General features: G+C 37.3%; 1 protein-coding gene across 3 annotated transcripts in view; it reads right to left on the bottom strand.

Annotated features, from left to right (window-relative positions):
* The window catches only part of VEPH1 (ventricular zone expressed PH domain containing 1), a 222,840-nt gene that overhangs the window by 102,285 nt on the left and 107,007 nt on the right, over positions 1–13,548 (bottom strand). For all 3 annotated transcript variants that reach the window (XM_077864580.1, XM_077864579.1, XM_077864581.1), the window contains 2 exons: positions 6,127–6,336; positions 4,929–5,326 (listed from right to left, as the gene is read on the bottom strand). In XM_077864580.1, coding sequence (XP_077720706.1) covers positions 4,929–5,326; positions 6,127–6,336 — 608 coding nt within the window. The remainder of the gene's footprint in view (positions 1–4,928; positions 5,327–6,126; positions 6,337–13,548) is intronic.

Here is a 13,548-nt window from a genome sequence, read left to right as displayed (position 1 = left end):
CATCTGGATCCCTGCTCAGCAAGGGGGCCTGCCTCTCCCTCTCCCTCTGTCTCTCCCCTGCTTATGCTCCCTCTCTCCTTTTTCACTTGCTCTCTCAAATAAATAAATTAAAATATTTCAATAAAAAAAATTCCAAAGCACCAAGAAAAATTCTCTAGAATTTTTTCCTAACCAGGGTTCTTCACACAGGTTTTTCCACACCAGGGTTCTTTTTTTTTTTTTTTTTTTTTTTTTTTTTTTTTTTTAATTTGCCAGATATTCTTTTAATGAGAATTATAAAAGACCAAAAACATTTTTTGCAAACTGCCTTTTTTTAAACAAATGATTTGCTTTTGATTACAAATACTGTGTAAGACGATGCCTTCTTCTGCAAAACTAATAAATACAAGAACAAATTTTAAACATGTGATTTGTCCAAGATATTTCAAAGAAAGAAAAAAAGCCTGATTTTTTTTCAGTATTAAAAAAAAATCAGTATTCCCTAATCTTTCAAAGAATAAGTTTAAAGGTATGACTCAACTGGAGAAAGAGAGAGACAGACAGACAGAAACAGAGACCATCTTACAGCTGCTTTAAATAGCTTCTGATAATTCTTCTGCTGTTACCTTTCCTTTCTGGAACTTGTATCTTCTCAAAAGACTTGAATGTAAAATATTTCTAATGAACTGATTAATGGGGGAAAAGAAAATACGTATTGAACACATAATGTATAAACTTTACCATAAACAATTATGCATATCAAAAAGACACTAACTTCAAAAAGGTACAAAAAAAAGTGAGGAAAACCTTGAATTACAGAAAAGAAATCCAATTTATTTAATGAAAAACTAGAATTAATAAAAATTAGCAAATACACACAAAAAAATATACACACACAGCAGCACTATGTATTGACTTACAAAGGGGAAAAGCAGTGGTCCAAGACCACTCAACATGGCTTGTCAGTTAAAAGAAAAAAAAAACCCACACACAGATACACACACGCGCGCACGCACACCAACACTTCACACAGGGACCCACTGGACCCTATCAATGAACTGAGGCACCAAGGAGTTCGTAGTATCTTCCTATTTGCTGTTTTTCCCACTGAGATTGTGTGGGAAAGTTTGAGGATTTTTCTCTGCCTCCAAATCTTAACTGTCCTCATGGATAAATGATCCTAATCCTATGACTGAAACAATCTATTTTTAGGGGGGGTGAACTTCCTCCAGAACCACTAAATGAATATTATCATCACCCCCCAGATCGGACCAACCGAGGAGAAAGAGGTAAGGACTAGCTTGGTCATTCCAACATGAGGTTGCAACATTTCAATAAGAAAACTTTATCTGTAATTAATTATGAAACAGCACCTACTCCTTGAAATTTTATAATTAACTTTTATTTTCGTATATTCTTATAACTGTTCAAGTTGAAAAACCACCTCATGTCGGTCTATTAGAGAAGAGACGACATTACCAGCTTTGAAATTAGCTTTCTGCAAGTCAGGCTTGCTGGTATGCTCTACAGATGGGATGTATTTTCACCCAATCGGGGAATACTTCAAAGCAAACCAAAGCAGCATTGATGGGTTCTTGTAAGCTTTTATTTCATCCTTTATAGAACACTAGTGATGGGCCAGATTTTCAAGAATTTATTTCAATATCATGCATTTTTGGATTTTTTTTTTTTATTTTTTTTTAAACCTCCAATCATATTGGTTCACATAGAGGAATTCCAGGGATTCAGGTATTTAAAATGCCCTTGGGCTGATGAACTGAATTCCTTCAGTCTTGTAAGTAAATACAATCCGGTAGTGATGTGAGAGCATCACTGACTGTAAATACCTAACTTTCCCTGCTTGGCTGACCTGTGCCCGGGCCAGAGGCCTAGAAGGCCCAGGGGAGAGTTATTGACTTGGGAATAACAGGCTCTTTCATACCCCAAATGACACTGCTGACCCAACCTCAGTAAGACCTGGGGTTTGACAATTTTTCTAGACATGATGATAGATCTGTGCTGCTGTATTTATACTCTCGCCTGTCCCCTCTGTGATTAATATCATGCAATAATAAGATGGCTGACTGAGGCTAAGAATGGCATTTGTGACCTTGATTCACCTCATCCTGAATTCTGCTGGGCTGTGACTAGTGAGGTTCCTGTTCTTTCAACATAGTTTATTACTAAAGTATTAGGTTGAACCCTACAAAAGTGATGTTTTTGTAGGTCAAAGTAGGGGGGGTCAGTATTGGTTTTTTTTTTTTCATACCTATAAAACGCTACCAAAAGAACTTCTTTTTTTTTGAATTTTTTTTCAGTATTGTTTTTTTTTTCATACCTATAAAACACTACCAAAAGAACTTTTTAAAAAAATTTTTTTTTTCAGTATTGTTTTTTTTTCATACCTATAAAACGCTACCAAAAGAACTTCTTTAAAGGGTTGTTTTTACCATTTTCTTATGGTATAGACATCATGACATCAGTCTAAAATTATTCCTAATACTTCGTTGCTGCTGTTGTTGTGTCCTGCTATTTGTCTTTTTAACTCTAAATGTTGTGGAAGTGATTTTTATGTTTCTTCCCTTTGTTTCTCGATTATTTTTGCATAATTCAGCAAGGAAAACCAAATATGCCTTTTTTTTACACCACCAGCACATTCAACATAATATAGTTTCTAGGCCTAAATCTTTCTTCAATAAATTTTTAAGGAAAGAAATGCGATACTGTTGAGCTGAGTGATCTCGTGACAGCCAAGCAAAACTGTGTCAGCCAGATGACTGCTGGCATTCTCCTGAATGGTTTACACAATCTCTGGAATAATAACAACACGTCCCCTGCAGTCAGCGTGAGTCCTTTCTTGGTAGATGTATTCACAGTGAATCATATAAATCTTCAATCCCTCACACATATCTCTGTGCAAGGAATTTTCCGGGAACTTCCAGGAAATTATAAAAATGTGAATAAATTCCAAAATGTCAACTTAAAAAAAATATATACTCAGCTCTAGGTCACTCCTGGTAGGAAACATCAAAAGAAAGTATCTTTTGATTTTTGTTTTTAGTAAAGATGATGGATCCATTCAATATTTTGGAGGAAAAAATCCAAAGCACCCTCAAACCCCTCAAATAATTCAAGGCAATAAGAAATATCACGTGTTTTTGACAACTAGATGCTTGAAGTAACTGCAGGACCTCCGCACATTTTCACAACATTAATAGTCACTGCATAACACAACTTCAATGCTTTAAGCCACATTTAAAAAAGAAAACTATTCTAGCAGATGGAAGTATGGCTGACTTTATATTTGCTACAAACTTCCTCTTTTAAGCTGGGAAATTCGCTTAACCCCTTTTATATTAAATCCTCTAACCTGTGCATTAAATAGAGTATTAGTGAAACGGGAAATCATAAAGACTTTATGTTGAGTTTTATTGATTTTAGTTATTCCCAAATCTTGCTATACCTAATTATCTAAAACTTATGTTGAATATGAGCAATACCACTTTTATTGTCACCATCAAAAAAAGAGTTTTAAGAATCTTAATCAATGAATTAATGTAAACACCTCTGAAAATGTCAGATTCTAAAGATCCAGACAATATTTGTCATTACCAAATGCTTGAATCTCCCTTTCCCTTTGTTAGCACAATAGTCTTTCCTCTGCTTCAAAATGGGAGAAGGGGTAGTTAGTAGAGTATGGAAAAATAGGGCCTTCCTAGTACCGTCCACTTAGGGGTGACCGCCAGCTGGTGGATGAATATGAACTGGAATCATCATCTTTTCGCTGCGTTTCTTTCTGGAAGATACGCTGTCTAGCTTTTTCAATGTGGATGTAGCCAGTGAAGAGCTGTCGTGTCCAACAAGAGGGCTAAGGACCTTCATCTTAATCTCCAGGGAGTAGCATGACTGCTAACTGAGAGAGACTCTAGGAAAAGCCTAATTAGCCGATAATGCCTTCAAAGCATCCCAACCTGTTCAACCCACTCTCAGAGGATGAGCTTGCCCCAGGCACTCTTCCACCTTACTACCTGTGCCTCAGACCTACCTACCGTCTTTTCCAGGACCAGGGCACAAAACTTAAGAAGCACGAGAAAATTTAGTAGTCAAAATAAGTAATATTTTTCAAAAATCAAAATTAATACAAAAAGTTCACCATGAACAAAAGATCAAAATTGTAAACGGAGACATGATCAACATTACTCCTTGCTCCTTTGCCTCTGCTCCAACATGGCTTTGCAAGACATACTGATCTTGTCTTTATGTCAAATTTTACCCAGTTTTTTGGCACCTTCTTCAATTGTGCACCTAAAGGAAGTCCTGGTTCCTGACCTCTCTTTCTTTGTTCTCTGTTTTCTGACTAGCTCACACCCTCACTGGTTCCTGACATATATCACCTCCCAATTCACTCTTTTCTTTCTGTTATCTTCAAGAGGCCAGGGATTGTGACTGTGTGAACCTCACAGAAAGCTGAATTTTTAGCACAGTGCCTGGCACACAGTCACTGCTTTATAAGTGCTGTTGAACGATTGGGAGAAAAATCTCTTGAAGCTCAATGCTGTGCATGGCTTCCTTCCATGGTTACGTGGTTAGAAAAATGTCACTGGCTGGACCCCTACACCAGAGCTTGCTTTAGGGAACAGAGACCCTTTCTAGGATTTCCCTAAACACTAGGGACAGAAAGCCAGGAACAATATAAATTGAGGTTTAAGAAAAATCAGAGTTGGTGAACTTAAGTGCACCTCATGGATTCAAACAGAAATTAAAAAGATGATTGACTTATTAGGGGGAGAAAAAAGCAATTAAAATACTGTTAGGGTGTTTCAAGCAATCTATTTTGCAAAAAAATCCAGGGTATGGCAATTTTTATGATTTGAGCTTTTTTTTTTTTTTTTTTTTTCTCCCTAGCAATGTCTGAAATTTCTCAAAGTTAGGGTATTCAGAGCACATACCTTCAATGGTACACTGATCAGGGACTGGAATCTTCTTTCCGATTTCCACAGCATATGCTTTTACCTTGCTGAAGTTTTCCTTTAAATGCAAGTAGAGCTTATCTTGGTATTCTACAGGACTTGCAGTTGTTTCTGGAGTTTCTTCCTGGCAGTTTTCTTTAACTGTTTCTGGCAAATTCTCTGATTCTGTGTACACAATAGTTGGGTGTGAAACTGTAGAGTTTCCCAGCTGCGATCTGTCAGAGTTTGCCTTAAAGGGCGACTTGTCATTTCCTTGGCTAAGTGGGTCTGTTTCTGAAACAAAGATGCTGGCTGGCACATCTTCACTCTCTACAACTTCTCCATCGTCTGAACTCAGGCTCTTTGTTAGCACGGTGTGCAAAGCCAAGCTCTTTGACCTGCAATACAAGCAAGAAGCCAAGACAGGTAAAGAGGTTGAGCTAGCATCCACTGAGAAGGAAAAGAAAGGATAATGATGGTGGGAAAAATTACTTCCTTTAGAGTGTGAAACCGAAAATTGGTGCTGTTAAGAGATTTGATAAAAACACAGACCAGCGACAAGTTATGTAATAAGCCAACGCTTTGAAGATCTAGGCCACCTCTAAAAACAGATTTAAAAATCAATTTCATGGCAAAACTAACTGGAAAATGGCAGACTTACATAGTTATATTCTTTTTTTTTTTTTTCCTATGTCTGCTTCTGCTTTTTCATCAGAAAATAAGAGAGGCTTTTGACAGTCATTCTCGATAGAGCACATTTATGTTTTAAAAAGTATTTTTAGGGCAGCCTGGGTGGCGCAGTGGTTTAGCGCCGCCTTCAGCCCAGGGCCTGATCCTGGAGACCCAGGATCGAGTCCCACATCGGGCTCCCTGCATGGAGCCTGCTTCTCCCTCTGCCTGTGCCTTTGCCTTTCTCTCTCTCTCTCTCTCATAAATATTTTTTTAAAAAATAAAAAAATAAAAAAGTATTTTAAAAAAATAAGCCATAGGTTTGTTTTCCTTTTGTGTTCTCCTTTTAGCATAGCAAGCTTCTTTGGATAATGGACACATGGTGAATGCCATTTCATTCATGAAAAGATGGGGCTTTCGGTGCTATAGGAAAATATTTAAAAACCACCTCACAACAGTGTGATAATAAAACCAGTAGCAAACATGAAGTGCATACTTAAAAAAAAAACCAGCCAAGGAAAATTTATACCTGTTAAATCTAATGTCTTTTCTTTCTTCCTTAGAAAACTGGCCCAAACTATATCTTCTGATAGAGCTAGGAGTATTGCTCTCAGCATTTATTTTGTCTTCAAAAGCCTGTATTTTAACTTGCAGCTTTTCATGGTCTTCATTTTCAGCCAAAGTGAGCTTGATTTCTTCCAGCTTCTCGGGGAATTCAACCTCAGTACTGGGTTTTTTCCTGAAGGAATAAAAATTGCATTAGACGGCAGTCACATATACCTGCAGAACAGTGTTACTGTCTATTTAACTGCTTCTTATTCAAAACAGAAAAATTTACCCAATAAATTTATTATTATTCACTTAGCAAATATTCCTTAAATAACTACAATGCACATAATTTTATTTTTTTAGATTTTATTTTTAAGTAATCTCTATACCCAATGTGGGGCTTGAACTCACAACCCCAAGATCAAGAGTTACAATGTTCCACCCACTAAGCCAGGTGTCCCCCAATTTTTTTTTTAAAGAAAATTATATTTGTTCTAGTTTCCAACATCTACATCATTTCTGTGGTAGGAAATGTGCTCATTGTGGCCACCATCACTGCCAGCCCGTCATGGAGGCCTCCCATGTACCTTTTCCTGGCCTATCTCTTCTTTACTGATGGTTGCTGTTCTTCTATAAATATTCCTAAACTGATTATAGATTTACTCTATGAAAGACCATCCTATTGAATGAGTATATGACCTGAATCTTTGGAGAACATTTCTTTGGAGCTGCTGACACCATCCTACCTAGTGTGATGGCCTCTGTTATGTGGCCATCTGCAAGCCGTTGCATTATACAACCATCATGCACTGGCAGATGTGTGGCCTGCTAGTTGGAGTGGTGTGGGTGGGAGGCTTTCTTCATGCAACCACATAGATCCTCTTCAGTTCTGGTTATCCTTCTATAACCCTAACATCACAGATCACTCTATGTGTAATTTGAACCCTTTGCTCAATCTTGCCCGCACAGATACCCAACTCTTTGTTGCAGCCAACAGTGGATTGATCTATGTGCTAAACTTCCTTTTCTTTTAAAAAGATTTCATTATTTGAGTATAGTTGACACACCATGTACGTTAGTTTCAGGCGAACAACGGAAATTGTTTCTATAGCTTCTTCTGCCAGAAGTCTATAAACATTGGAGTGTGTGCCAAATTTACATTAGAAGGATTTTTTGAAGAATTCAGAGAATAAAAAGCAGTTTTTATGGTTATCTACTATATTCTTATCCAGTTCTACAAAAGCACAGCTTTCACATGAAATTCATGCCAGACATTTCTTAGAAAATTGTTAAGAGATAATTAGTGCTGAAATTGATAGAATAAGAACATTTCAAATGGGCTGTGTAAACTCATGGTTTTGTTAATTTTATGACAATCAGTGTGACTCTTTTATGTTATGAAATAAGAAAAATCTTTCTGAATTTTAATATGTTGGAGGAAAGAGATTTTCCATGAATGATATTAATAGTTCCAGCCATCTTTTTTACAGTAAAATTTATAAAGCACTTTGTGAGTCATTAAAATGATCTTCTTTAAGGCAGGGGTTGTTTGTGGAATAACTTTGGAACCCCTCTAAGGACTAACATAGGGCCTTAGATAGAGTAAGAGCCCACAGATACGCTGTAGAAATGGTTCACTGACGCTCACCGAATGCTATATGATTACAGAAAATGTAGTGTGTTTATCTTCCTTCACCTGCCTGAGCCAGCCTAGAGCTACTTTAATTTTTATTTAACGATCACTATCAAGCATATCATATAGGGTCACTAATTCTTTCTTTATAAATTCAGGGTTAATAATCCCTAGAAATTCATTCTTTAGATGGCTTAATGTTTCTGAAGTTTTGTCTATGTGTTATTTCCTCAGCCCTCTTTGCCATTTTTCCTAGAAGTTGATGAAAAGAGCCTCAAACATACAAAACAATCCTGGCTTTTTCAAACATATGGCTATTGTTCCCAAAGGGTCAAGGTAAACATGGCATTGTACATAGGTGAGAGTGAGAAAATACAATTTTGATTTTTTTCATGGCACTGCTTTTTAGGGAAAACTAACATGAAAGTGCTGGTGACAGTTTTGTTTTCAATTACATTCCAGCCATTCTGGGGCCATGTGTGTGGTGGGCACTGGGAAAGGTTGGTTGGCCGCTTTCCTGGCTGGCCTAGAGAGGGGTACTGGCTTTGAGGGAGGGCTTATAGTTTTCAGGCCCTCAGTTTTTAAAATTCCCATTAGTCCAGCCCACGGACAGACGTAAATAGTGCCATTGGGAAAGCAAGTAGATCATCCCATAAGTAACTAGGATATTGTTTATTATCTGATAAGCAATTGCTGAGAAAACTTAAATATATATTTATATAATTTTCATAGGCCTCCTATAGTTTTGCATACATAATGCAGAATTTATTATCCATGCCACGCTTCACTGAAATATACATGAGTAGATCTTCAGAATCAGTATATGGGAATAAAGGCTAATCATGAACATGTTTCCCTTTATGACACATATGATACTGGCTGCCCACAAACAGATGGGAGGTTTTGACATCTTCCAGCCAGATGATCTAAAAGCTGAACTTTTACTCCCACTACAAACAAAGATACTACTATCACTGGATGGTATTTTACAAACCATGATGATTATCAAGATCCAGCGAGACTTCTGGGGAAGATGGTGGAATAGGAAGATCCCAAGCTCACCTCGTCTCAAGGATACAATTAGGTAACACCCACATCAGCGTAAATAACCCAGAAAATGACCTGCATTTTGGCAGAACAGACTCTTCATAGCTAAATGTAGAGACGAGGCCACATTGAAGAGGGCGGGCAGGGTAGAGACATGATGGGAGCTAAATGGACCCATAGGACTATCCGTGGAAGAGGGAACACCATGGGCATGAAGGAAAGAAACAGACCCTTAAACCAGACAAATACCCTAGGCATGGGAAACCCATACACGTAAAATGAATCTCCATAATATCTGGCTTTGGAAACAACAAGGAACTAATTTCATGAGTTCTTACAATGGAGGCTTAAACCCTGAACTTTAAAAATCAGCAGGCTCCAATCTGGGAGAGCCAGAGGGCAAGAGGAAACTGAGTCCCTGCCCTTAAGGAGACAGAACAACAAACAGCTCTGCTACAACAAAGAAGTAGCAGGTACAGCATAGAAATAGTAGTTTGAAAAATGTTTGGTGTATTTAGGAAGACTTATTTACTAATCTCAGAGCATGTGGGGGAAGGGCAGACATGTTCCACAGACTTCTCCAGGAACAAAGGAGCTGACAACCACCATTTCCCTCCCATGAACCCCAGCCTAGACACACGGACACCTGTAAGAACCACCAAAGCACAAACATTCCCCACGTAATTTGCTAACCGCATGCCCCATCCCCTCCTGTAGACATGCCCCCTCTAGTTCTGCTGCAGTTTTCTAAAGCAACTCAAGGTCTGCTCCCACAACACTCCTGCATGAACCATGCATGCTAACATCACAAGTTCCATCTTCACATTCTCCTGCAGACCTACCCACAATGGGCTGGGGGCAGACCTCTGGTCTGAATGCTAGCTGCCAATAAACCTTCTCAGGGGACAATACAGCAAAAGCACACTGCTGATCATTTCTACTGCATCTCTGGCAAACTCCTTGTCTGACTCAACTCAAGACTGAGGCAGACCCAAACTGACCAATAACAACAACACAGGGACCAAACGCTGCCCACAACAGGCAAAGAGAGACAGGGATGAAAGCAAAAGTGGCTCAGACAAAATAGTAGGGAACTTGCAAAACACATAAGAGACACCACTGAATTAACAAATTCTGGTGAACAGAAGACATTGCACTGCAGGGCACTACACAACCTCTTTTTCATAAGGCCACTTTAAAGAGGAGGAAATGAGACTGACTTTCTTAACATATAGAAAAAGCACAGAAAGGGGCACCTGGGTGGCTCGATCAGTTAAGTGTCTAACTCTTGGTTTCAGCTCAAATCAAAATCTGATGGGTCATGAGATCGAGCCCCATACTGGGCTTCACACTCAGTGAGGAATCTGCTTGAAAGATTCTCTCCCTCTGCCCTCCCACTCACTCTCTCTCAAATAAAGAAAGCTTTAAAAAAAAGAAAATAAACACAGTTAGACAAAATGAGGAGACAGGGGAATATGTTCCCAATGAAGAACAGGACAAAATCACAGCAAGCAAGCTAAATGAGAGATGAGTAATATGCCTGATAGGGAATTTAAAGTAATAGTCATAAAGAAAGAAAAGAGTAGAGGACTCATTGAAACCCTTAACAAAGAGACAGAAAACATAAGAAAGAATCAGTCAGAGATGAAGAACTCAATAACTGAAAGTAAAAATATACTAGAGGGAATAAATAGTAGACTAGAAGAGCAGAAGAATGGATAGGCAACCTGGAGGACAGTGTAATGGAAAGCAACCAAGCTGAAGAGGAGAGAGAAGAAATGATAATAATAATAATTAATAATAATAATAATAAAAAGACTTAGAGAACTCTACAACACCATCAAGCATTGTAACATTCACATGATAGGGATACCAGAAGGAGAGGAGAGAGAAAAAGGGGCAGAAATTTTAAGAAATAATAGCTGAAAATTTCCCAATCTGAGGAAGGAAACAGAAATCCAGAACCAGTAGGCACAGAGAACTCCCAAGAAAATCAACCCAAGGAGTTCCACTCAAAGACATATGGTAATTTAAATGGCAAAAAGTAGTGAAAAAGAATTTTAAAAGCAGCAAGAGGAAAGAAAACATTACATACAAGGGAAACTCTAGAAGGCTATCAGCTGATTTTTCAGCAGAAACTTTAAGGGCTAAAAGAAAGTGGCATAATATATTCAGAGTGTTGAAAGGAAAAAAAAAAAACAACTGAGAATACTCTATTCAGCAAGGCTATCATTTAGAATAGAAGGAGAGATAAAAGAGTTTCCCAAACAAAACCTAAAGGAATTCATGACCACTAAACTAGTCTGACAAGAAATGTTAAAGAGGACTCTTTGAATGGAACGGAAAAGATATAAGTAGGAGTAAGAGAAGCAGGAAACACAAAAACAGTAAACTTCATTTTATCTATAAAAATCAGTCAAGCAACTGATAAAATAAAAGGATATAAAATTTGACACTGTATACCTAAAACAGAGGGATAGAGGAGTAAAAACGGTTTTAAACTTACTTGGCCGTCAACTTAATATAGGCTGCTAAATGCATAAGATATTATATACAACCTAATGGTAACCACAAATCAAAAACCTGTAATAGATATGAAAAAAAAAGCAAGGAATCCAAGTGTATTATTAAAGAAAATCAGCAAGCCATGAGAGGAGGGCAAGAGAAGAAAGGAACAGAGAAAAACTACAAAAACAACCATGAAACAAGTAACAAGATGGCAATAAGTATATTCCTATCAATAACTACTTTGAATATAAGTGGACTAAACACCCTAATCAAATGACATTGGAGTGGAAAAAGAAATAAGACCCATCTATATGCTGCTTATAAGAGACTTACTTCAGACTTAAAGACACATGCAGACGGAACATGAAGGGATACTAAAGCATTTATCATGCAAACAGAAGTTGAAAGAAAGCCAGAGTAGCAATACTTATATAAAATAGACTTTGAAACAAAGCTTGTAACAAGAGACGAAGAGGGACACTACACAATCATAAAGGGAACAATACAACAAGATATAAGAATTGTAAATACGTATGCACCCAACATGGTAGCACCCACATACAAAAAAAGCAACTAATACCAAACATAAAAGATGTCATCAAGAGTAATATCATGATAGTAGGGGACTTTCACACTCCGCGTACATCAATGGACAGATCATCCAACAGAAAATCAACAAGGAAACAGTGGCTTTGAATGACACATTGGACCAGATGGATCTAACAGATATTCAGAACGTTCCATCCTAAAGCAGCAGAATACACATTCTTTTCAAGTGCACGTGGAACATTCTCCAGTTCGGATCACATATTAGGCCACAAATCAAGTCTCACCAAATTAAAAGAAGATTGAAGTCATACCATGCATCTTTTCTGAGCACAACACTGTGAAACTAGAAATCAATGACAAGAAATCTGGAAAGAACAGAAATACATGGAGGTTAAATAACATGCTTCTAAGCATGAATGGGCCAACCAAGAATTCAACAAGAAAAATTTTTTAAAAAGTATGGAGACAAATGAAATGACAGCAGTCTAAAATCTTTGGGATGCAGCAAAAGCTGCTCCAAGAGGGAAGTTAATAGCAATACAGGCCTACCTCATGAAGCAAGAAAAATTTAAATGAACAAACTTAGCTTACATCTAAAGGAGCTAGAAAAAAGAAGAATAAACAAAACTCAAAAGCAATAGAAGGAAAAAAATGCTAAGGATTAGAGCAGAAGTGGGATCCCTGGGTGGCACAGCGGTTTGGCGCCTGCCTTTGGCCCAGGGCGCGATCCTGGAGACCCGGGATCGAATCCCACGTCGGGATCCTGGTGCATGGAGCCTGATTCTCCCTCTGCCTGTGTCTCTGCACCTCTCTCTCTCTCTCTGTGACTATCATAAATAAATAAAAATTATAAAAAATTTTAAAAGGATTAGAGCAGAAGTAAGTGAAATATACTCTAAAAAGAAACAAAACAAAAAAAAAGTAAAAAGGATCAATTAAACCGGGAGCTGGTTCTTTGAAAAGACCAACAAAGTCAATAAACCTTTAGCCAGACCCACAAATAAAGAGAGAGGGAAAGAAGTCAAAAAGTCAGAAATGAAAGAAGAGAAATAACTGACACCACAGAAATACAAAGTATTCTAAGAGTATATTATGAAAACTTTATGCCAACAAATTGGACAACCTAGAAAAAATGGATAAATTCCTAGATACATAAAGTCTTCCAAAACTGAACCAGGGAGAAATTATATATATATATATGAATACTACTCAGTTCAAGGTTTTGAACTTTATTTTAGAAATTTCTATAGCTGGGATTGTTAAAACTTAAAAATTGTTAAGGCATAAAGTACACCCAATGCGCATACATCAGATATTGAGCATATACAAATTTTTAAATCTGAAAACATAAGACTTGTTAAAGGAAAAATTTCTCACAAATTCACTAGTTTTGTTGGTTTTTTCTACATAAAGCTCTGGGTTATAACAACAGTTAATATCATTTTCTTCCAAAAAACTTCAAATTTCATAGGATTATCGTAAATCTTTCTGGATAATTTTATTGGATTAGCTTCTGGCTTTTTTAAATATACATTATTTTTTTAATTTACAGAGATCTTTATTTTTTAGTCTTTGTACCCATTTCCCTATCTACATAACAGGGAAAACAACTGTACTTAACTCATAGTGTTGTTGCAAAGATGAAATGACAGAGTCAGCGTGAAG

This window comes from Canis aureus, chromosome 22 (genome assembly GCF_053574225.1).
Source record: "Canis aureus isolate CA01 chromosome 22, VMU_Caureus_v.1.0, whole genome shotgun sequence".
NCBI lineage: Eukaryota > Metazoa > Chordata > Mammalia > Carnivora > Canidae > Canis > Canis aureus.
Note: the sequence above shows the minus strand (reverse complement) of the source record. Positions and strands in the feature narration are given on the sequence as shown.